Source organism: Agelaius phoeniceus, chromosome 12, assembly GCF_051311805.1.
Source record: "Agelaius phoeniceus isolate bAgePho1 chromosome 12, bAgePho1.hap1, whole genome shotgun sequence".
NCBI lineage: Eukaryota > Metazoa > Chordata > Aves > Passeriformes > Icteridae > Agelaius > Agelaius phoeniceus.
This window is the reverse complement of record NC_135276.1, coordinates 22,173,115-22,198,417: the sequence shown is the minus strand read 5'-3', so window position 1 is coordinate 22,198,417 and position 25,303 is coordinate 22,173,115. Positions and strand designations below refer to the sequence as shown.

Here is a 25,303-nt window from a genome sequence, read left to right as displayed (position 1 = left end):
GAAAATCAAGTGCCTCTTTCCAGAACACAGCAAGACCTCTTGGCATTGCCTTCTCTCCAAACTCTCTCTAGATCTAGCACTAGACAAAGGAGTAACAATGCATCTCTTCCTAAATCTTAGTGCTTCACACTCCCACCAAGACTTATCAATAAATAAACCTAAAAGAATAGGGGCAATCACACTTCACTGATGCTATGGCACATTTGCTACAGAAATGAGACAATTTATAAGTGTTTGTCCATTTCAAGACCTTAACCCTTCTAGTTCTCATACTACTGTTACCATCATCAACAGAAGACATCAAATAGGTTCAAATATTCTGATACCAGCCTGCATTGTTAATAACCAGGGTCTTCTCTTATCTGAGAAGATAAATCAAACTGGTGACCAGAATTTTGAGGCTAATGTCCAGGAGGGGGCAAGCGTTCACATTATCACCAATAACATTATGGGAGAAGAGTGCAAAAACAGAAGCAACTGCCTCGCCAAATGGATGCTTGCTTATCTTTTAGAGGCTTACTTACATTCCTGCTATTAACAGACAGGGAGTTTTGAGCTCTGTCTTGCACACTGGGAAAATATTCACTCAGTGTGATCTCAGTCATCTAGTATTCCAGATATTAACAAGGTGTTCAAGCAATCTTGCCTTTTAATCCATAACAAAGTATTCAAAAGTTTCCTGAAGTACCTTCTTCCTAAGATAGGAATTGGAAGTTTTGAGGAGCTTTTCCACCTCTCCTGCAAGGTCTCTGCACATTTCTGAGGAGCCCATGCAGCCAAGAGTACAAAGTGCCAGCCCCTGCACATACTGCGTGCTGTGATTAAGGTCACTGCAAAGGAGAACAAAAAAAGTCAATCAGCATGCACACACAGAAATTGAACACACAAAAAAAGGGCATCTACAGCTAGAGTCATCTATCCAGCAACACATGGCTGAAAGAACTTTCTGGATTCACAGCTCTGTGGGAGCACAACTCAGGATCAATCAAAGCTTTGAGTGCATGTACCACAGGGTTTGCTACTCATTCTACTTAGAATCCTCAATTAAAAAGATAAAAATACTTGGTTTAACTATCAGGTTGACCTGTCAGGGTATCCAGGGATTGAGCTGAGAAGAGGGAAGACTATACAGAATTCCATTTAATATGGTTTTAGCTTTGGAACTTGCATGCAAAGTACAGACCAGCAGTGACACTGTGGGCTGTCCCAGTTTAAATATGTTCTACAACAGGCTTTAGCTTCTGCATTTACAAACCAAACAGTATAGAAAAAAACTGTGCAAAAATATTCTCTATCCTTACCAAAACCCACAAACCCCACCATCCGCACACCTTGAAAATAATTCATACAAGAATTCTGTTCAGCAATTTTTCCTATTCATATGCCTAAGGAAGTTGTGAAAAGTGGTCACTACGAAGCTAAACTACCTAACAGGAGATGCTATTCATAAGGCCAGCTACAATGTCACACTAAGCACAAGACAATATAGCTTCTACATGGCAATCCCAACAGCCTTGAAAATCAAATTCTACACCACTTTTCCATCTGTGTTTGGTACTAAGGTTGCCACAGCACCCAGGATTCAATGCTGAAGAAAGTAAAAAATACAGTTCGTGGTTTGGGAGGCAACGAGAGCTGGGGACTGCAAGATGGAAGAGCTGAGGAAAGAAGTGGTTCTGAATCAAACATGCAAGAGGTGCTGAATGCAAAGACAGTATTCTAGTTGTAACATGAAGCAGTTATGGCAACATGCAGATGAAGGAACAGGTAGCACATGCTCTTAAATAGGTTGGTTTTTTGTTTCCTTCCTTTATCAATTTTTTGGCAGCTATATAAAGCTGTGCGTATCACAAGTACATGCTTCAAGAGGTTGCTTTCCTTTTCGTCTCAAAAATCTGGGTCTCGCTATGAAACACTAAAAAACAATGCCATAAATAAATCCCTTAATGTCTAGATAAAAGCAAGACACAATGGCAGATATAGAAGCCGAAGGAGAAAGCAATATACAACCCAGAAGATGATGGGAAGCTGTCCACCATTTTTGCTCAGCTTCCATCTGACCCATTTCCAGTTAAAATTCACTACACCCTTACCAAATTCACTGTAGCATAAACCCTGGTTCTAATGGAAGCACCTCACAGGTATAGCACTTCAATGAAAGATCTTTAGACGAAAATCTTGTCTCCTGGATGCTAGGTTCAAAGTTAGCAGATCCTCAGGCCCACAGTTTTGTCAAGTTTCTTTTAAAGCACTTTGAGGCCACATTCTAATTGAAGATCAATACTTTACTTGCTAATACCTGAGATACTTAAGTGCTAATAATACATACATAAGTACATAATAATAAAAACCAGTACACCACACTCAACCTTTGGGTAGGTCAACCAGAACCCAGCTGTTCCATACCTGCTCCAATCCATCTCGAAAAGAAAACACACTCATCATCACCCACTGAACTATGATGTAAGAAAGTCCCACTTTAACATTGCTTTGCTGAGAGAAGTATGAAAAAAATAGTCATTCCCATCCCCTCTTGTCTGATTTCAGCAAAATGACAGCACATCCCAAGCTGCAGCCTTGCTTCCAATGAAAACCATTCGTCAGGACCATTACATTTTAAAAAGAAAGCAAGATACATAGCCTTGTTCCTTGACAATTCTTCAGAGTTGGTCAGCAGAAGCAAACAAACACACAGGACATGTGTTGCTTGCTACATATGCCTCTTCAAAACCAATGCAATTTTATATTCTGGTCCCACTAAAGAAGCTAGACAGGATGGCCCAATACAGAGCACTACAACAACAGCCTTTTTATGGTCAACAGCACACAACAATTTCAAGGCACCAGTTTTCTAACACAAAGGAAAAACCCTAAAATACTCTAAGTATCACTGTCAGAAGGATACTTTCTGATACTGAAACCTCAAATCATCGTTTGATGGAGGGGTGGTACCCTTACTTCTTGATGCAATTGGTCATAAGAAGATGAACATCCTGTCTCTCATCCAGCAGCAACATGGCACCTAAATACCCAATGCGCTTGTCTGTGAATTTCTGAGACGCAATAAGCTTGAGGCACTCCAACTGGAAAAAAAGAAAAAAAAGACATAATTAGCTTGAAAACGACTTCTTAGCTAGAGAAGAAACAGTTTGAACTTTGATGTGTAGTAACGTATGTATCTCAGAGTACACTTTTAAAGGTGTATTCGGTTTCCATTTTGGTGATGTGGAAAACCAAGAAAGATTAAATGACCTGGCTAAAGTTCCAACAAAGCCAGCAAGAAGATCATTAGCAGCTCCAGTGCCTTGAAGTGGTCAGACACTGTCGGTCCTCCATGACCTCAGATATACCAGATATGTTGGTTAATGTCAGACCACAAAAGTAAATGATAGCACATTGATAGAGAGGAAAGATACATCAGTAAACTCAAAATAATAAAGATCTGGAAATCTAGATCATGTGTCATGTTTGATATGCACATAAAATTTTTTAACTAAACTTATAAGGTTCAATTTACCTACTAGGAAGAGGATCAATGCTCTGTAAGCTGCCAAAACAAGGACATGTAGTGATAGGACAAGGGGTCATGACTTCAAATGGAAAAAGGGGCAAGTTTAGGTTCAATATTAGGAAGAAATTCTTGGCAGTGAGCATGGTGAGGCCCTGGCACAGGCTGCCCAGAGAAGCCGTGCCTGCCCCTGGATCCCTGGAAGTGTTCAAGGCTAGGCTGGACTGGGCTTGGAACAACCTGGACTAGCAGGTGTCCTTGCCCACGGCAGTTAGAGCTAGATGACCTTTCAACCCAAACCATTTTAGGATTCTATGACTCTAAAACCAGGTTATGTTTATTGTGATCTGTAACTAACTTGCTATCTAGGCAAAAAGTAGATTGTCAGAGATAGTTATGTTTTCGCACGCCTCTGTAATCTCTGAACACCAGAAGTTTACTAAAATCATGTGCATTCCAGTCACTACAAGTTTCCCTTTCCCCCTGTAGAAATGGCAACTGTGATCAATAGCACAGAAGAGATTCCCAAGACAACATACATAGTTTTCACCTGCACTCTGCTAATTTAAAATTTAACTGCCAGCTCATTTTTACATCTGACACTTTGAAAAACAAACACCATCCACCACAGAGATATTCTGACATTACAATGCACTAAAATAGTTTTCTGTAACAGATAATCAATTATAATCTATGTCTACTTTCCTGACAGGGAAGTAGAGTTCTATCCCTCACAAACAATTTCTGTAAGTCTGCTTTACTAGCTGGGGCAGCAAATAAGCATACACAATAGGTCTGAGGAGGGGTCACAGAGAGCTGGCAACAGATCCATAGCAAAGGGACCACACACAGGCAAAGACAAGAGGTGTCAGGAAAAGGGATTCATATCTTCAGCTAGACAGAAGCTTGAACAGGGCAACAGACACAGGTGAGATGCAAGAAACACACACATCAACAAGAGTAAAGTTGCACAGTATATTGGTAAGAAAATTAAAGGTGAAGTGCCAGAGAAAGAAAGTGCTATGGCCTAGTCCCCATCCTGCAAGTTCTCATGACCACATGGCATTAGAACGCACACTCAGCTGTTGACATTGTTATCATATGCAAAAGCCCAGCTACTGCAAAGATGGCAAATCGGGAACAAAAGGCTTGAAAGAAATTGAGTTCAGTCTGCAAGGCTAAATGGGATGAAAACCTCGAATAAACACCTCTGAACAATAAGACCAGTCCTCTGCAACAAAGATAACTGCATTTGCCCAAATGCCCGAGATCAGCCACAGATAATATACAGAACACTAGATATCAAGCTCTCATGTTTCCAGTGCTTTCTGTAAAAGAATAATGCACCTCTGAAACAACCTTCTTTCCTGGGTTTACAAGATACTTATACAATCCTCCGCAAAAACGCAACATAAAATTGATGACACCTAAGCTACAGAGTAAGAGCCAATGAAGGCAGAAGATGAATGACTGAGGAAGAGCGTAAGAAAACTGATGACTGCAACAGATACTCTAAGATATATTTTAAATTCAAAAGTACTAGAAATGTATTAGTGAAATTTACCCCATGAAAGGCTGATGAGTACTTGCTTAACTCGTATAGAAGCACACGCAAACTAGATTCATGCACAGCAATACTAAGAAACATGATCAGCTGAAGCTCTTACTAGGTGTAATTAGTGGAAAAAATCTTGATACTGTTAAATCCATTTCATTCAAAGGAACAATTAAAATCTGCTACATCACCACTGTAACAGATACTACTGGCATGTAACCAGACTACAACTGACCCAGCTTTTACTGACATAGGCACTCTTCCAACTGCAATTTTTTTTCAAATAGAAACAATGACAATAATAATAAAGTTATCTGACCATTTGTCCAGGCTGTCTGACGACTTCCAAACTCGCACAAACAGCATTTGCACATGCTCAGGAGACAGCATGCCATCCAGTGCATATCAGCATGCACTGGCTAAATACAGCGCTCATTCTCATACTTGTGTACAAGATATCCCAGGTCAAATTTGTGGAGCCCTGGGTTGGATAGAAGTAGACCAACCACTCACTCCTGGTTACCCAGACTGTTAGCTGCTGTGTGCTTACAGCTTTAAAAGAGACTGTAACGCCACTTGTGGCTCTCCTGTTTTTTAGCAAAACTTCTTTCCTGCATATTTATCCTATCACTCTCAGAAGCTTACTGTCTACATTGCAGGACTGTCTATCTGCAAGACTCCACTGTTGGTAGAGCCTGTGTCCTCAACAGGTCCCCAGCTCACACAAACTATACTCCTATACAACAGTAGCACCTTGAAAGATTCCCTCCAGTGATAAGTGTTAAGGACATGCAAAGTTCTCTAACTCACTCTCTTGCAGAACACTTGTTTAAAACCCTTTTCAGCATTGGGCCCTCCTGAAAATGCGCTGATGAATTACAAGAGAACCAAGGGCATTGAATGAAGTACTCTGCTCTCCAAATAGTCAGAATAGATGCTTCTTTTCAAGATGTAGCAAGCCTGGCAATAACAGATACTGAACAATCTGCTTTAGCCTTCTTTCATTAACAGCGAATTTACCATTACTAACCAAAGCAGAAACTGAAAATTTCTGCTTTAGTTAGTAATGGTAAATTAGTAAATTGACTTAGTAATGGTAAATTAAATCATTAAACTAAATGGCAAATTATAATCTTCCTTGGATGGGATTAAATACTTGAGCAACAAGATAGAAGAACGAAATTTTGCTCTTAACATAGCCAAACGTTGAAATTCTAGATGACGCTTTTGTAACACTTTTCATCATTCTTAAGGCCCCAAGATAATTAATTTTTGTGACAGGAAGTTTCTCCCTTGGACCAGAGAGCCCGGCTATGAATAGTGCTAAGAACAGAATAATACACAACTTCACTTGCTCTTTTTCAAAACTCTTTACCCTAAGAGAATAATCCAATCATATAGAAGTAAGATGAGGCACTTCATATGCTATAGCAGAGCCCAAACTCCAAACTCACTAATCCTAACTATCTGCAATTTGATTTCACTGATTTGAGCTTACTGTTTCAGACATATTAGGACTGGTAAATTCAGTCACAAATGGACAGACACACAAGACATGAAGCTACTTGAAGGGATACAACAATTTGACTGATTTAAGCTTTATTGAAGACCTAGGTTAGATTACTACTAACAGGACACTTACTGACTTCTAAGCAAAACTATGCCCCCTATGCACCCTAACCCAAAGACTAAACAAAGCTAACCTGAGGGACACCTTGTAGATCAAGAGCTTCCATCTTTCTGTCTCCTTTCCCTAAAATTTCTGTCAAAAACAGCACATCAAAAATAAGCCAAGAGATGGAAAACTCACACCTGCATTCTCCATGTCACCTGACTAAGATGGGGATAAGGAACACCAGCTTCTGATTGCCAGAAACAGAGCAGCTCTTTTCTGTCTCAAATACATTACTTTATATGGAAAAGGGCATAGAACCTCCTTTGAGCTATGTGGTATTTTTCAGAGACAGAACTCCGAAGTGCTATTTTGATCCAATCTAAAAACATCCCTATGTCTTGGACTGTGGTTTAAGCACTACTGCTCTGCAGAAACAGGGATGGTGAGGAGGAGATAGTATGGCAAAAGCAGACTAACCTCAAGTTTCAAAACAAAATATGTAAGCCCCAAACAGCAAATATCACTAATGAAGTCTAAACTAACTAACATAGGTTCAGAACATACGTGAAAACAGACCTCAAAACAGCCCAAAGGTGTGAAGAAGAACTGCACCTAGGAATGCTCTGAACAAGTTAATGTGCCCAAAACACAGAAGACAGACTGGCTTATGCACAGAAGGCACTAAATTTTAACCTACCTGGCCAAAATGCGCAGGATATCCCAGCATGTGCATATACAGCAGCTTTGCCACGTTTCTGCATCGGTATGTGTTATCTTCCTCTCGGAAGGATGACCGGATAGCAGCACATTCTTTTTGGATCATCTCACGCTCTTCTGCCTGGGTTCTTGCTGTCCGGATGGTCCGGATCAACTCCCGCAGTCTGATGGGGGCTGGCATCCTCTGAGAGAAGAAAGAGGACTGTAAAACTTTTACTGTCTCTAAAGGTTTCATAAGGGTCTCACACTTCCATGTATTCTTTTTTCTTTCTTACTCTTCAACTATGTAAGTAAAAGAATGAAGAAAATGTAGGCTACCTCAGTAGCATGGCTAAGAGTAAACTTGAGAACCTGAGGACTTCACTGTACCTCACATCTGCTCTTCCAGAACCTTAGAAATGGGAATTACTCCAATTTGAGCCAGCTGTCAAATGAACATAACATGATTCCCCACCTGAAACAGGCATGAACAGCACTCTGCAAGGTACTCTCATATTCACATCATTTGCCTCTCTCCAGAAAAGCCAGGCTCCAAAGACAAATGATCCCAGAATCATGACAACTTGGGGACAGAAATCCTCTACAAAACACACCTCTGTTTAACAACTTGCACAAGATTTCATCTAAGCGGCCATTTCAGATGGCTATGCTTCAGAAAACCTGCTAACTTGTGCCATACACACTTCCTTCTTAGAAGTGTGGAAGTCAGCAGAAAAGCAAATGAAGAGCAATCTTAGGTGTGTGGATATTTCAGAGAATCCTGCTTCAAATAGAAATAATCAGGTTTACATCATCCTTTCATTACACCCCAATTAGGACAACCCTTTGTGAAACAAACAAGCCTGTGCCATTACTGTCTGGCAGTATGGGTATGAAAGGTGTATACAAGAACACGGAGTTGTTTCCCCTCATCAGATGGAATACCGATGGAGTCATCTGACCCACAGAGCAATTTAGTCTACCAAGTTCCTGTTAAGAGGAAAGTGGCTATCAAACAGAACCCAAACTTTAGGATTTATGTTTAACAGTTGAACTTTTTTAGTTCATGTTCACCAAAGCAGACTTCTGACTTTCGGGGAGCTCAGACTATATAAACATCTTTACAACCTTCTTTCATCGATGCCAGCGTTTGAACAGAACTGAGCCCTTCTGATAAGGTATCAGACCAACTTGTAAGAAGTTGCCATGTCAGTCTGCTAGAGATTTTGTCTGGATCACCATTCCCCCTGAATACTGTGCCATACAGTTTAAGCACTGCCATATAAGAAAAAGATGTGCATTCAGGTGCTGCACTTAACTGGCTTACATGATGCCACTGAACAGAGAGGCTGGAACACAGAGCTAACGCGATTTCTTTGCTTGCAGAAAAGCAGAGAGAGATGCATGTACAAGTGAAAAGGTGGCCTTACAGTAAGCCAGACAAAGGCAGCTCCGAGTCTTGATTACAAACTCATACATACACTAGGCCTCTTCAGCCAAACCATGTAGACTCCTCATATTTAAGTTCCCCATCTTCATACTTTAAAAAGCTTGAATTTACAGAGACACAAAACATTCAGTTTTGAAAATGGAAGAGCAGAGATATTCTTCTTGCATAAGGAAACTTTGTCCCAAAATGCTGATGTGTTGGGTCAAGATTATTGGACACATTAATCCTTACTTTTGTCTTGTCTCTCCATGTGAATTCACAACACTTCCTCACATTAGTGTGATATGAATAAATTAATGGTTGCTATGCACTCATGCTGCACTAACAAGCATAACAGAAATAGTCAGGGAAAAATAAGAAATCCATCTCCAGAACAAGCCCTTCCATGACCACTTCCTTTGCTGCCATGCCTTCATGTAATACAGTTCTACATCCTTTCTCAAGGGGAACAAAAGTGATATGCTGCATGTAGCACTTAAGGGTAGATGTCATATTAATGTATTTATATAAAATGCCTTCTATTTTTTTGCCTCACTATTATTTTCCTGAAAATTGGTAACACTCTGTGGAGTTTCGATTGTGGCAAAGTACTCAGCTTGTGTTTTTCAAAACAGTATCATAAATGCAAAAATCTCTTTCCTGGGTGACAACTGTCCATGTTAAGTGTTGAATTTTTAAGCCTAGACTCGTCTACTACACATACATACCACATAATTCTAAACTGATCTTGATAAGCCACATTCTTGTTGGAAAATTGAGCAGAAGTTACAAAGATAAAAGTGCTACTGCAGAAATATTCCTCCGCAGCCCACAGGCGATAATTTCATAATCACTAAGATCCCTCATGCTGAAAAAGGTGAGTCCAGTCCTTCCACTGTGTTCACACTGGCATTCCAGGTACAGTGCACCAACCTGCGTGCACAAAAACCAGCTTTGCCGCCTTCCTCCCGAAAGCCGGCCCCAGGCACACCAGCCTGGCTTGTGCACAGACAGGCAGCAGTGAGAACATGCGGCTTTGGGAGACCTCAGGTGGGCTGGAAAAGAGGTGAAAGGTTCACTCCAGCATGAATCCACACTTATGCTATGGCTCTGCACCCTAGTTAAGTTTATCTACAACATTGCTGTTCCTAACAAGAAAAGCAGTGGCTACTACTAGTCTACCTATTACAAACATGACTGACTCCTTTATTTTAAAGGAATTGTTCTTTACAAAGTTTTTGAAACACTAACACAACCTGCAAACAAACTGAGGTTTGCCAACAAATTGTTTAGATATCACAAAAGCTGTTTTGTTCTCACTCTATATCTGAAGGTTTATAAACTGCTGAACACTGATATCTGCAGCCTGTGACCTGTACAAGCCCACTCCTTTCCTTGCCAGTGGACCAAAAACTTTCTGTAGGTATGCCCATGGAAGGCTTCAGCATCTTAAGCTTGGCCCTGGACAGCAGAAAATAAAAGGAAATACTGCATAAATAGTTCTGGTCAAGGGAAAAACAGAATTCAACAACGTTACTATATATGTGAAGTACAGCTTTTTATGAATACTTTTTTTTCATCCTTCTCCAGTGTTTAGGCAGGACTTCCTGTCTTACCAAAAAGGCAGGTACTGTGACGACAAACTGAAGATCTAACATCATTCAGATATTGAAAAAAGTGAATAGTCAGTATTTACAAATACCCTTGCATAAATAAAGAATTAACAAGGCACACTGTAAAGATTATTTTTTCTCCTCCCTTCATAATCACAGGAAAGCAAGCAGAACCAACACTTCAGAAAGCAAGGATTGATGAGTAAGACCCAAAAAACAATTTCTGAGGCTTCCTGCTGTTCTCACTTGTGTAACAGCTAACACAGTTACACGGACAGTCTAACCCAAAGGACTAAGAGCAACTGTATCTCACACACACACACTCCCTGCCTGATGAGAACAGAAAAATTCAGACCTGCTCTGATGAAGGATTACAAAAGGACAAAAGACAGGGCTGTGATTTATTTTCCAATATTCAGAAAAAGGACTTCTAGCCTTGTGCTGCAACTACATACTTGTTTTTAGTCAATATCAAATCGTTCAGCTTTTAATATACCTTTGAATCCATCCCATACAAAAGGTTTTGCACCCATCTATGTAAAATAGCATCTTCCCCTCACAAATCACCCTACATGTTTATCCTTGAAGCTTGAGCTCTTCTTACGTACATTCCTCCAGTATTTCAATACGAGGTAATTCCCATGCAATGCAGCACATTGTTTTTTTCCCCTCCGCAAGAAAATGTTCTCTTAACATCAAAAATTCTTGCATCAGGTACCTGCTCTTTGCCTTCAGCGACTTTAAGATTCTTCTGCATGCTAATACTCATCATCATACTCATGGAAATCTCATCAGTTTTGAGTTTCAGACATTTCAAGTATGCGTAAGCAGTAGTTACTGCAGATGAGAAGAAACTTTGGACACAAGAACAATTAAATTCAGAAACATTACAGAAGAGATTAACATTTACCTAGTTTCAGCAATTCCTAAGCCTATTGTAATGCCAACAGACCTTTACTGCAACAAAGGGAGGATAACTGTATCATCTAGCAACAGCAGACAGTGGAGCTTCCCTTTAGCTGGTGCCTAAGTGCTTCTTAGAACTTCCTCCAAAGTAGCAAATCTTGTTCTTCGGGATTAGTTAACATTTTTCACCAGTACAGACACATTCTTTTACTCTTTGCACATGAACATAAATGACAAGGCAGTTTGTAGAAGTTGTTACCTATTTCCTCCTTGGGTTGAAAACAGGAGTTTCCTTTAGCCATTTCTTTGCTAATTACAAGCTCCAAGAATCAGAGATGATTTCTAAATACTTGAAAAGAGCCTACTGTTAATATTTACAATATCTGGTAGTGTTGAACACAGAATTCTTCAACCTTATGAGATCTTTTTTCCTCTTCTAATTTCAAAAGCCTTGCTCCTTAGAAGAACATACTATCAAGATCAAAACCTCTGAGAGAGTCGGAGACCTAATTCAGATTAGTTCAAGTTGTATAGGTGGCTGGTGTTTAAGTTCCTTAGAAAAAAAAAAATTCCAGCTTCTTTCCTGAAATCCAGAGATTAGGAAAGGTGTCGCCTCAGTGATCCTCCTCCCTCTGCTGTTCAGGAATCCTTCCCATGAACTAATAAAAAGGCATTCTCTCTCTTTGTGTAACTCATTCCTACTATACACAAGTGGAAAAAAAACAACCAAACCAAACCCAACAAAAATCTTCATGAATTACACCATTTAGTTTTCATTTAAATTGTACTGATAAATTACTGTTTTCCCCTTTTCATATGGTCTGTTACTAGTGGAAGCTTGTCACATTTGAAAGTTAAATATTTTATTCAACAGGCCATTATACCAAAAACATTTGTGTATAGAACTTCACCAGAAATCTCTCTTAGAATACAGCCACATTCAAATACAATGGGTCACCTCTTATATTTACAACACACACCTAATATTATCAAAACCCACCTTGAAAATGCTCAAGTGCTTTAGTTAAGCTTTATTCCTCTATCAGGAATTGCAGAGTAAAGACAAAGGATAGTCCTTAAACACTGAGTTGAGAGCACGTCCTCTGGAAACTATTCAGAAATGTTAGCTTACATTTAAAATATCCTATGTGTTTCTAAGACAATAAAACTTTAAAAAATAACAGCTGTTTTAAAACTTCTTTAGGACAAATTATCAGACATTTAACATTCCATTATTATTTAACCTTTAATTCTGGAAACATTAAGACATAAAGGCCATCAAAAGAATGAAATTATTTATAGAAGAGACCTACTGTTTGGGGAAATGATCTGAATTTTCAGTTGTGGTGATATACACGCCAAGTTACAGCTTTTCACGTAAATAGCATTTCTGAACTTGGTTCTGTCTAGAAAACACCCCAAGCCTGAAGCAGCATAGGTTTCAAACACATCTAAAACACACAACTCCAGTTGCTCCACCCCAACACATGCAGAAGCAATCACACTCCTCAAGCAACCCCAGCTTTTGGGAAGTTACACAACTGAAGCCAGACCAAACTCCCAACTGAAATCAACAACAGAACTCCCCTACTTGCTTAGGTGCAACTGAATCCAGCCTAGTACACACAAGAGCAGAGGATCTGTCCAGACTCCATGAAAGGAGTAATTGCAGTGCTGACACCCAACACTGATGGCTTCAACTCCACATTGCTATAAGTAGGCTTCCCACTTCTATCAGACACTTAAAAAGAAAAATATTTTAGTAATAAAACCAAAGACATACTCTCCAAGTAGAAATGAGGGTGTCAACAAATGCAGAGATATTAGTATATGGTCTGGTATTATCAATATTTATACAGATAACAGTAAATATTAAATTATTATAACTATTTTTACAATAAACACCAAAGCAAGGAGCACCATCATCATCATCAAGGGCAAAGGCAACACAAATGAGCTGAGAGAAAGAGCAACCAACCACGGAACACGGTAAGTGTGACAATCTCTGGTGAGGAGAAAGCTATTGAATGCAATAGAGAACTAGAAAGCAACATCAGAAAATCAGAGACCAATTAAGTCAGCAGGGGGCTTCAAAATGCATTCTCCTAAGAAAAGGCATCAGAGTTACACTTTGCTTTATGCAGAGACAGCTGGAGGAGAGCAGGGGAGGTCAAATAAGAAAAAAAGTATCCCAAAACAAGAGCTAAAAAATGGTCTTGGAAGAAGAGATGGTCCCACTTCCAGTTACATTGAAAAAAACAAACTCACCAACAAGAAATGAAGTACAACAGTACTCAAGAAGCAAGGCTCGGTGCTGCTCAAGAGCTGAGAGGAAGAGGAGAGGCAGGACAGAGACTGAGGACACTGGCAGTGGGATTGGGTGGGATCTGTGCAAACAACTGCAGACCCCTCCCAGTCCCTGCTGACTGAGGCAAGGTCCTGGAGCACAAGTCAGCACTTTGGATGAGGTATCCCATTCCTGCACAACTGTGTGTATACACCAAACACAGCAACTCCTGAACTGCATTGAAAAGACATACTGAGCTCCCAATCAGTACAAACATTAACCTCGACAACTGCCAAAAAGAAAATAAATATCTCCCTATTTTTTTAGAAGCTAAGAAATGTAGGAAGAAGAATTAAGCACAGCTATATAGCTGATGACCATGACAGATACAAGCAGAATTCCAGATTTTCTGGCTTGTGTTTCAATACTTCAATCAGCACTGACCTATAGGTACTCTGGCTATTTTACTTCCTGTTCACTCACTTTCCTGCAGAGTTAAACTTTAAATAATAATAAAAAAGCCACTAGTTTGTCACAAAAAACCCCTACACCCTTCTTTATCCTAGCTAATGCCAGAGGAAGACAAGATGACACATTTTTACATTAATGAACATGAACTGTACAACAGGCCACGTAACTTCAGCAATGCCCTAGGAAGTTCTAATCTTTGATTTCACTTGTAGCATTTCTGCCAAATAGCAGATATAGGTTGCACTAATACCTGTAATATCAGCAGATTCACTTGTACTCACATTACTGTAGCTCTGTCTTTTGAGTTGCAGCCTCATCCTGTAATTACTTATTAAGTCCAAAACTCTCCTCCAGTGAAGTAATGCTCCTCCCATGGCAGAATAGACCCTTTCCCTAAAGAACAGTTGAGTATCATCTAGGACAAATTAGCATCACCTGCATTCAGAAGGACTTGCTCTATCATTAAAAAATGGGATGAGCTCAAACAACCCATCCCCTGCAGTTATACAGGGCCAGTTCACAAATACAAATATTCACGCTCGAGACGCACCAGCTGCTTTACTGAGTGCTGTCACTTTTAGCAGCAGTGAAGGTGTGTGTGAGCCTGCACGCTTGGAAAGCTGATGTTCCACACCTGAGCTGCACTCAGCAGGGTGGGCTCTGTGTGCCTGAGAACAGCCAGCCTGGACTCTGTGCCACTGCCCACCCTTCTCACACCATGGCCTGACACACTCACCGATCTCCCTGCACATCAAGAATTAGAACATTCCTGTTATCCCTTCACCTCTCACAGGACACCACCAAGGTACTACAGGATCTTTCCATCTCTACCATACTACCTTCAAGAAAACAGATCAGCACTTACAGGAACAGAAAGGAAAAACAACAAAGAAGGAAGAAAATGCTTTTTATCATAAAAGGAGGAAACCTGAAAGTTATCTTACACAATGGAAACACAAAAGCTGGATCCCTTCACAAAACAATTACCCAAGACTTACTTTTCCCTTCTCAAGAAATAGGCATCTAAATACCTTTTCTCTCCTTCTCCCAGCACAGAAGAATGGAAGGGTTCACACCAGCCTCCTCAGATAAAAACCCACAACATCTCCTGCCTTCATTCAGCTCTCGAGTACCCAACAAGTTTTCAAATCCTGTGCCAAACACCAGAGAGCACACGAGCAAACAGAAGAAAGAATTTGGCAACAGAATGAGATATGCAAACAAACAAAGGAAAAAATATCAAGTGTAGTTTGGAGGAGCAGTAGCAGGGAAACGGGTACAAAAAGCTGTTGTGCTCTACCACACAGAAGTGAATCGCACACCAAAAAAAAAAAGGAGAAACAAAACAGCACAAATTTCTCTGCCATTTTAAATGTAGGACGCTAGGAGCATCCCTAAATGAATTCCCTGCATTTACAGGCGAAAACACACATATATTTTACCGTTTAAGCCACTACGGACCAAACACCTTTTGGCCACACATGCGACACTCCTGTCCTTTCAAAGATGTTCCACTGGGATTCTGTGCTGTCCCGTTAATATTTCAAGCATCAGAAACTGAAATTTGTCACTCAACACTTTTACACATCACTTTCAACACAATAAAACACATGCCTATTCCATCTGTTAACTTTAAAAACAACGTCTACTATAAAATAAATTACAATTTATCTTATAGCTCGTGCGAGAACTCAACCAGCCTTGAAGAGGGGACTTGAAGGCGCCCTTACAGACCGGCCGTCAGACGGCAGCTCACTGCAAATACCTTTAGCCAGAGCGAACATCTCCTGCTGCCATTAAAACCCGTGAACGGTAAGTAATGCAGGTGCTGTAACCCTCGGAGCGCTTGTGCAGCCTAGGCAATAAGATATCGAGGGAAGGACGGGCACAAGTCCCGGCTTCTCCCCAGACGGCCCCGGGCCACAGCACGAACCAGCTCCCGAGGTACGCGCTCCGCTCCCGCTGCCCCCGAGCACCGGGAACGCCGGCCGAGGCAGAACCCGCACCGCTGTCTGCCCGGCAAAGAACGGCCAGGGCAGGCACGGACCGCTCCCGACGCCCGAGCAGAAGGCCCCGAGGCGCAGGGCAGAGTTCGAAGCGGGCCGGGCAGAGGCGGCGAGAGGGCAGGGGGCGGCCTCGCGGACAGAGCGGCCGAGGCCCAGCCGCGGAGTTGGGCCCCAAGACTCGCGGGGCCCCAGGTGGCGGGAGCTGGAGGTCAGGGGAGGCCCGGCCTGGGCGGCAGAGGCCCGAACCGGTCCCACTCACCAGGCCGGTCCCTGCAGCAGCAGCGGCGGACAGAGCCGGGCATTCAAAATGGCGGCGGCGCGGCCGCAGCACCGATACCGCAGGCGGAGGGATCCGAGCGCCGGCTCGTCCCCCGCGACCCCGCAGGCTCTCCTGACCGCGGGGGGGAGCGCAGCCGCGCCGGGTTCGGCGGGAACGGGGCGGGGATGGCGAGAGCGCGGCGAAGCACCGCTGGTGGCGGGAGGGAAAATACTGCTTGCACTACTTTTCTTGGCGGAAGCACCCGTGAGGTTGTTCTTACACGAAAAGGTGCGTCTGCACCGTGGCAGTCCCTGATGACGTCACGCGCAGGGCGGTCCCATCACCGCGCGCACCCCGCGGCGGGGCCGGGCGGGACCCGACGCCCGTGTCCGCGGTTCCGGGATCGAGAGGTTCCGAGGCCGGAGAGGCCAGGCCGCTCCGAGCCCGCCGAATCTCGCACAGTTTAAACGTCCACCGGCGGGAACGCAGCGTGCCGAAGTAAACGAGGCGTCTCTGGAAGAGAGTACAGAGCCACCCCCGCCCCAGGCAGCTGCTCAGTTCCCGCTTCCAGAACCTTATGTCACATTAACGATCACCGAATGACGAGGAGCCCGGTCAGCAGCACGGGGCCGGCCGGACACTGCGGGAGTGCGAGACAGGCACGGGCACTTCAGACCGAAGGCTCCCGCAGGGGAGCCGAGCCACTCTGCCGCTGTGCCCGCGCTGCCGGCCAACTGCCGACAGAGCCCGTCTGGGGCGTGGGACCAACAAAAGCCGCGCGGCACTGCCGCCAGGTGACCCGCGCTGGTGGCGGGGCCCCGGGCCCGTCCCGCAGGCCGGGCCGCTCTGAGCCCCGGGCGGACGCAGCTGGTTGCCACGGCAACGGCGCTGCGGGTGCCCCGTGACGTCATTCGGGTGCGGCGGAGTCACGACCCCTGAGCGATTCCGGCGGTCGGCGCGTCCGTCATTACCATGCGCCGCGTCATCGGCGTGCGCCGCGGGTGGGGAGGAGCCGGTCCGGGCGCCGGGCGGGCCCGCGGGGCCGGTCCGGGCCATGGCGGGTGAGCCGCGGGCACCGGGCGAGCACCGGGCGGGCCCGCGGGACGCGACGGGGCGGGGCGCGCAGCAGCGCGGCCGGGGCTTTGGGGCCGGGGTTGGGGGCGGCGACCAGGCTCGGGCGTCTTCCGTCCCCGCGTTCCGACCCTGGGCCAGGGGCGGTCGCCGTGCCCGTTCCCGGAGCCAGGGCTTGGGCCGCCCCCCGTTCCCGAGGCGAGGACTCACGGCTCCCTCTGTTCCTGGCGCAGGTGAGGCGGCGGCCGGCGGCGCGGATCCAGGAGCCCGCGCGTGGCAGCCCCAGTGGGTGCCCCCATGAACGAGCGTCGCGGCCGGGGCTGCCGGGTCACCGAGGGGCGCCATGAGAGCGGGCCACGAGCGGAGCCAAGAGTGTCTCCCGCCCAAGAAGCGGGAACTTGCTGCCACCAACACTGGCACCGAGGCGGGACGGGCGGGGGGAGCCCAGGGCTCGGGCGAGGGCCCCGAGTGGGCCCGCACGGCTCGGCCGGCTCCCACCACGCCGCGCTACGGTCCTGGCGACGCCCCCGAGGCGGCGGCGGGGCTGACGGTGGACCAGTACGGAATGCTCTACAAAGTGGCAGCACCGCCTGCCACCTTCTCTCCCACGGGCCTCCACCCTGTGGTGAACGTGAGCCCCCTGCCCCCCGCCTTCAACGTGACCTCGCCCATCATCCAGCACCCGGCGGTGCCCTTCCCCTCCATCCACTATGCACAGATCCCTTCGGCTTCCCTGCAGCTCATCGGTTCCCACTACACAGTGCCCTATGCCGTCCCTCCTGCCTTCATGCCTAGTCCTCTCCTGTCTCCTTCCACCAACCTCACTGCCCCCCATGTCCCCCACTTTGTGCCATATGCCTCCCTGTTCACGGAAGAAGCTGCTCCTTCCCCCCAGACTACCTCTCCCACCCACAGCTTCAACAAATCCACCTCCGCAGCCTCTCCTGGGCAGATGCAGCACCATGCTGCGCCCCAACCAGTGGACATGGCACCGGGGAGAATTCCTGTTTATTATCAGATGTCCCGCCTCCCACCCGGCTATTCTGCCTATGAGTCACCTGTGGCAGGTGGGAGCCCAGAGTCTCCTCAGCAAGACAGCCAGCTGAGCTCAGAGGGGGCTGCGACCAATGGTGGGCAGAGGCCCCTGGAGCAAAGTGTGGCCAGGAGGCCCAGCGAGGCTGTGGACTCTGCCAGCAGTGCAGCTGAGGACTGTCTTCCCCCAGGGGCTGCAGCAGCATGTATGGGTGATGGACAGTTCCTTCCAGGTTACCAGATGCTGGGAAGAGAGATCTCTGTGCCTACTCACAGGAGCACCCCAGACGCTGATCTGGAGGTTCAGAGGGTGGTGGGGGTGTTGGCATCTCAGGATTATCATGTTCTGGCAGCCCCGAGGAAAGACGACCCAAGCCCTTTGAACCTTTGCCATAATACCCCTGATGGGCAGGGAGACGAGCTGAGGAACACCACAGACAGGGCTGCAGCTGGGAACAGCCAGTCCCGGAGCCCGTGTGGAATGTCCCCCGAAGAGACTGTTAGACAGAGACAGTTAGCCAAAGCAATGGTGATAGCCAATGGCAAGCCAGTACTTGTTCCCATTGGATCTGAGCCCGTCAGGTCTTCCACTTCAGAAGCCCTGCTGAGGGAGAGCCCAAATGCCCAGGCTCGAGGAAATGTGCTTGAAAAGGAGCTGGCCCAGTGTCAGCCACCCAGCTCCTCGCAGCTGCCCTCTCACTTCATGAAGGGAGCCATCATCCAGCTGGCAACGGGCGAGCTGAAGCGGGTGGAGGAGCTGCAGACTCAAGACTTTGTTCGCAGCGCTGAGGTGAGCGGAGGCCTGAAGATTGACTCCAGCACTGTGGTGGATATTCAGGAAAGCCAGTGGCCTGGGCTCGTCACACTGCATTTTGTGGTTGGGGAGCAACAAAGTAAAGTGAGCATTGATGTGCCCCCGGAGCATCCCTTCTTTGTGTATGGCCAGGGCTGGTCCTCCTGCAGCCCCGCGAGGACTGCTCAGCTCTTTGCTTTGCCCTGTCACAGGCTGCAGGTGGGGGATGTCTGCATATCAATCAGTTTACAGAGCGTGAATGGCAACTCTGCTTCTCAGGCCAACTCCCCTCTCGGGGATCAGCTGGTATCTGCTAGGGAGAGATCGGAACGAACAGCTCAGGGGCCCCAAGAGCCATCTGACAGAGCTGCTGAAAGGAAGAGCCACACAGATAGAGCCAGCACGGCCCAGAGCTCCCGTGCAGAATCTTCTCAGCCCGAGGCTGGCAGTCTATACAGTTTGGCCCCAGGCTTCCAAAGATACAGCGTGCAGGCAGAGGAGCCTCGGCCTCCTCTGCTCCGTCCCTCTTTCATTCCCCAGGAGGTCAAACTGTCTATTGAAGGGCGTTCGAATGCAGGGAAATGATCCCATAGAGGTGTGAGCTAGGGCAGCCACAGCAGGTGACCCTCACCATCAGGTGGAGGAATTGCACAGACTCTGTCATAGGCTCACCAACAAAGGCTGCTCTCTGTCTTGCAGGAATGGCTCCGTTCCAGTTCCATGGCTGACCAGTTCTTCTTGGGGAGTCAGGAGGCCTCCAGTGCCTCAGGGAGCAGCGACAGGCTGGCTGGGGTGGGGAGCAGGGATGTGGTCATGAGTTTGTGATGAGAGCATTCCAGAGGCTGCTGGAGGCTGGGGCTTTCTCCCCCCTCCTGGGATAACTGACTCCCTGCGGGGCAGGGGACGAGCATTCGGGGCAGGGAGGGAGATGAGGAGGGCAGACTTGGCTTAAGGTAGCAGATAAAATTGCTGAAGATTTTATTTCTCCTTTCTCATGATGGGGAGAGATGGGTCCCCACTGGAGTTTGGGGGCTCTACTCCCAGTATCCCCTTTCTTCACACATGCACTTTAAAAGGACCGTTCACCGATGGAGCTCTCAAGGGCAGGATGGAGGTGCTTCTCTGGTGGTTCTGATTAATGTCTCTTCCACTGAATCCAACTGCTCTTTCTTCTTGCAAAGAATGTACAGATTTGAATGAATCACAGAAATTCAAGAGGAAGGACCAAAAGGATGGGCTTGGGTGCAGGTGAATAGGGAACTTGAGCACTTGAGATGGGACACAGTTGGGATGGGAGATATTGTTTCCTGCTATAAAGTCTACTTAGTTGTTTTGCCACCAAATCAAATCTTTCTTCCCATGTTAATAACTTTCAAAAAACCCTCCTGGGCTTATAGCTTTTGCAGAGGCTTAACCTGGAGATGAATGGGGTTGGATTTTTTTGTTCGGTTGAATTTTGGTTTTGGATATTTTATTAGTTTGGTTTGTTTTTTGTTTTGTTTTTTTTTTTTTTGAAATCTGGAGCAAAATACATTCAGCATTCTTCTTTGAGAAGACCAATACTATCTTGTAATTAAGTCAGAAAAATGTTCCAGATGGCTAATTCTTCCCTGCAGGCAGTTTCCTGAATAAGCTCTAGACAAGAGACAAGTGTTTGTGCACGTGCAGGAAAGGTACAAAGTTTGTGCTAAGTACAATTCCGTGATTAATGTAGGGGCTCTAAAAATACCATAGTGTCACAGGGCATTTTGGGGTCATTTTGTGTTAGTTTTTCTGATGCTTCATTTCAGAGTTCCTCTGTAGAACAATGTGGTCAAATCAAGAGTAGTCTTTTTCATGGTGAGATTTAATACAATTGTGTATGAACAGCTGATTGTGGTGGTAACACTATTGAGTGAAGTCTCCTGTAGTTACACTAATCTTCCCTCTCTGATGGTGTGCTATGACACCATTGCTCAGCTAGGACAAAAAATATACATCACTGTTCATCACAGAACATCACTGTTCTGGTGACAAAACGGTTTTCACTGACTTAACCTGGATTGGGTATTCCTTGTGTTCAGGTGCCCATCTCTGTGCTAGGACCAGGCTTTGGAGGGGGCCTTTCTTAGTGTGCAGAGTCCTGATGTTCAGCATGCTGTTTCTGTCTCCCTGCCTGAAATTTGTCAAGTGTGCCTGACTCCTGGGGTGCCACTCCTCTCTGTCACAGAATGGTGTGTGTCAGCACCTCTCCTTGCAGTGGTGCTGTCTCAGGGCTGTTCTGCACTCCCCAGGAGTGTGTCCTGTAACTGGTTGGCTTCTGCTGACTGCAATGGATGCATGCTCTGCCTGTGTATTAGGCAAGTTAGTCTCCAGAATGTCCCTTCCATCCCGGCCTCAGTCCTGTTTTCCTAGCGCATTGCTAGCCATTTCTGTTGCCTTTAAAATGCCTGCACCAGGACAGGCCTTAGGTGAGATGTGTGCTAAACATGCCCTCAGTGTTTGTGCCTCACAGGGTTCTCAGAATGAGGATGCTGCCTGTACCATGTGTAGCTGCTCCCAAATGACACACTACTTTTGATTTCATCAGCTGCATTTGGGATGTGTGAAGTTGCAGTGATGCTGTTGTGTGAAGATTCTGCCTTCTCAGGTGCAGCAGCTGTGGGAACAGATGCTGTTTTCACAATCCCTTTGTCAGTGAGTGTCCACCTGGGCCCCTTTGTCACCCGGAGGTGTCACAGCTCCTGCTGACTGGACTCTCCTACATAAAACTCTCTGTTAGTGTTGGTAATTAGTACTTAATGCTCAGGATATCTGAGGTGTCTGTGGCCAAAGGCAGGAGGCAGAGGAGCCTGGGTTCTCATGCCTATTCTATGCATGGTGCACGCAGAGGAGTTCTGGGCTGCGACAGGCACTTGAGGAAGGGATCTCGTATGGCATGTGAATGTAGAAGGGCTGGTTACACCACAGGGGCAATGTCTCAGCAACTGATGCTGCAGAGCCCCTTGAGTGTCTCTGAACCCCGAAGTCTGTCTTAGAGTGAGGGTTTGGAGAGCTTGCCTTAACACCATGTGTGTTACTCTAACTCCTTGATCTCAGCCACACTGCAGTGATCTGAATGGGCAGCACTGACAAATGAGGCAAGATGCTGTGACTTAAATAGCTTTGTACTGTAGGCAGGTGAAGGGCTGTGAAGGTGCTTGCCCTGTTGTTTACCTGGCTGCTGACCTGGACTTTGGCTTGCTGCACCTCTGTTGGGTGTGGTCCTGAGCTCTGTGGGACAGGCCGTGCTGAACTGGACCTCGGTGCTGTTATCCAGACTCTGTCAGTCCCGCTGTTGTGTGCTTCACCTGCCAGCTCTTCCCTTTGAAGCACAGCTCATGACGGGGGACTGAGATGAAGAATTCATGTATCTGGCTGTTTGCTCCAAAGGGTGGGCAGGAGGGGGCCACTGGCAACTCTTCAGCCCAGCTCAGCAGTACTGGTATCACAGGAACCTGTCCTTACTGGACAGGGCTGTATGGCTTAGTACCACAGTGGTGGTTGTGCTGAGCACTGAGGCTCTCCTGGGACAGGGAGTGTGTGGGACAGGGAGTGTGTGGGACAGGGAGTGTGTGAGACAGGCTCTGCTGCAGTGAGAAAGGCTGTGAATGAGCCCATGGAGGAGGCTTTTATTTCTCGGGTTTACAGGGAAAGGAGGAGATAAAGCCAGGAAGACATTGCAGAGTGGGCTGGTTACCTGGGCTTTTCTGCTGGCAGAGATGTGACAGACTTCTCAGAGAAATATACCATGTTCCTGCTGCTATTGTCTAGGGTAGGGGAGCCGTGGTCTGTCCTGCCTGGAGGAGGCCCTAATCTTATCCAGCTCACACTCTGTAGCAGGAGTCCGTGGGATGCAATAATGGGTGTCTGTAGCCATCTGTCCCATCCCATGGAACATGCCTTGGGTTAGCTGCACGCAGAGCCAAGCCTATCTCTGGGCTGTGCATTCACAGCAATGAGAGCTCATCACTACCAGACTATGCAGAGGAAGCTCTGTCTGGAAGGGAAGGAAGCTGCAGAGGGCCCTCTGCCTTCCCCTTCCAGCTGCTGAGCAGCTTTTTATATTGCACTTTTCACATTGTGTCCCTGTCCCCACCCCACACTTCAAGTCACTTTGTCCCATAGAGAACTAACAATCCTTGTTACTCAGAAAATATTGTAAAAGAAACTACAGCAGCTGGAGTAGCCCAAATGCTAGTTCCTGCCCGCAGCAGCACGCGTGCCTTCCCCAGCGTCACTCACAACTGCTCCCTGTCTTTCAAGCTGTGGTAGAGCCTGACACTTGTCAGAAGCTGCTAAGATGGCTACAAATACACATTCTGTACAGTTTGGCCCAGGGTGTTCCGCATATAGTTTAAAATGCTGATGGTCCAGGCCCTTCCACGGCCTTCACACTGTCTGTCAAGGACAGAATTGCCCTGTAGGTCTGGGCTGCTGCCGCCCACCCTGCCAACACGCCCCTGGCACACTCGAGTTGTTTTCGGCTTTCATGGCACCTTAGCGCCGGGGAGGGTGTGCTCAGAGAGAGAGAGAGAGAGAGAGACGTGGGGGAGCTGGCTGGGCTGCCCTGAGGCAGAGAGATGTTTGTAGATAAGTGCTGACCCCTCACTATAACCCCCAGTATATGGCTGTATTAACATGTAACCGATGCAGTGTATCTAAAGCCTTAGAACTAGTCAGGTGCTCCCCTCCAACTTTGTCCCTGCCCCTTCCCTCCTACCTGATCTTTAACAAAGCATTAATAATTCTAAGGATAATCTCTATTTTGTTGTGCTTTTTTTGTAACTGTTTTAAATAAATCAATTTGTACTGTATATTTGTACTTTGGTGAGATCCTTTTTCCTGTTTTACCATTTTAAGTCTGTACTTGCCTACAAACAGATTGTATTTTTATTGTTAATGCTTTTATGAATATTGCATTTAACTTGTTGACTCTGTAAACACAGTATATATCTATATACATATATATATCTATATATAAACCAATAGCTTTTCCTTTGGTGTTTGAGACTTTTTGCTTGTCTACAGTATCAGTGGTCATTAGCATGTGGCTTCTCTGGATTTACACAGTGATCTGGAGACTCGTGTCAAGGGCAAGATACAGGGTGACACATGGATTATAAGTCATAAATCTGGGTCTTCAGATACTTCAGCGTTATGTGGTCTCTCCTGAACCCCCTGGAATAAAGATAAGGTGTCAGTGACGCTACAGGGAAAGTTCCAACTGCAGGTTGCAGAGTAGAGGTACATCTCTGCTGGGCAAGTAAAACATGAGGCAGAGCAAAAGCAGATACTGCCAGAAGCAAACTCGGGGTTTGAGTGTGAAAATGAACACAAGTAAGGATAAAAGTGAGAGATCACAGAACAAAGGAGGATATGAACAAAGGAACATGGAACTCAACAGCTCCTTTACAGTGCCTTTTCCCAAAGAGAGAGAAGCAGGGATGGCTCCTGGGTGTCAGTTCTACATGATTAATGAACATCATGTTAAAACAGCTTCTGTACAGGGAGGAAACTAGATGTTGCAGTGGCAGGAGGAGAAAACTTGCACTGAAAAGGTTCAATGCTGTTTCCTAGCAGCATCCCCAGGGCTGACTGTGAGAGTGGTTCATTATTGCCAGAAAAATGCAACATTATGCATTTTGAAGGTAACTATTTTAACTAGGGCTTTAAGGGACTGCAATCAAATGGTTTTCAAACTGAAAAATGAGGAGGAAATGAGGGTTTCAAGTAGTCTGATAAAAAGATTTTGCTTCTTGTTTTAACTTTACTCTTCTGATCTCAAGTAGCAGTCTTGTGGTCACCATTTCTGACTTAAAGAGAAACAGCCACCAGAGAGAAGACAGTACTTCTCAAGGTGTTTGATCCACTGTATGACTCTAGACCTTAACTGGAAATGCTATGGAGGTAATAGGGCTTTTCAGGCTACAAACAGAAGTGTGGCACACTGGCTTTTGGTGGGCTGATGTCTCAAAACCACAAAGCTAACACCATGCATTTTCAGGTGCTCATTCTTAAAGAAGCCAAATAATGGAGAGTGT

At 45.8% G+C, this 25,303-nt stretch overlaps 2 protein-coding genes across 4 annotated transcripts in view; one reads left to right on the top strand and one right to left on the bottom strand.

Annotated features, from left to right (window-relative positions):
* AP1G1 (adaptor related protein complex 1 subunit gamma 1) overlaps positions 1-16,595 on the bottom strand; it is a 38,008-nt gene extending 21,413 nt beyond the window's left edge. For 2 of the 3 annotated variants that reach the window (XR_013183981.1, XM_054640633.2), the window contains exons 1-3: positions 7,376-7,579; positions 2,959-3,083; positions 689-830 (exon numbers count right to left, since the gene is read on the bottom strand). Coding sequence is in view for 2 of the 3 variants with exons in the window: in XM_054640633.2 (XP_054496608.1) it covers positions 689-830; positions 2,959-3,083; positions 7,376-7,576 (468 nt within the window). In the remaining variant the exon portion in view is untranslated. Of the gene's footprint in view, positions 1-688; positions 831-2,958; positions 3,084-7,375; positions 7,580-16,345 lie in introns of those variants that run through there. The other variant, XM_054640630.2, reaches the window with a different exon arrangement.
* Positions 16,596-17,226: 631 nt separating this feature from the next.
* Positions 17,227-22,580, top strand: ATXN1L (ataxin 1 like). Its single transcript, XM_054640636.2, has 2 exons — positions 17,227-17,406; positions 17,650-22,580. The coding sequence occupies exon 2, from the start codon at positions 17,760-17,762 to the stop codon at positions 19,824-19,826; it is 2,067 nt and encodes a 688-aa protein (XP_054496611.2). The 5' UTR covers positions 17,227-17,406; positions 17,650-17,759; the 3' UTR covers positions 19,827-22,580.
* The last annotated feature ends 2,723 nt before the right edge of the window (positions 22,581-25,303 follow it).

Coding starts and splice junctions, on each gene's coding strand:
- ATXN1L (XM_054640636.2), top strand. CDS start 17,760: ATGAGAGCGGGCCACGAGCGGAGCCAAGAGTGTCTCCCGCCCAAGAAG.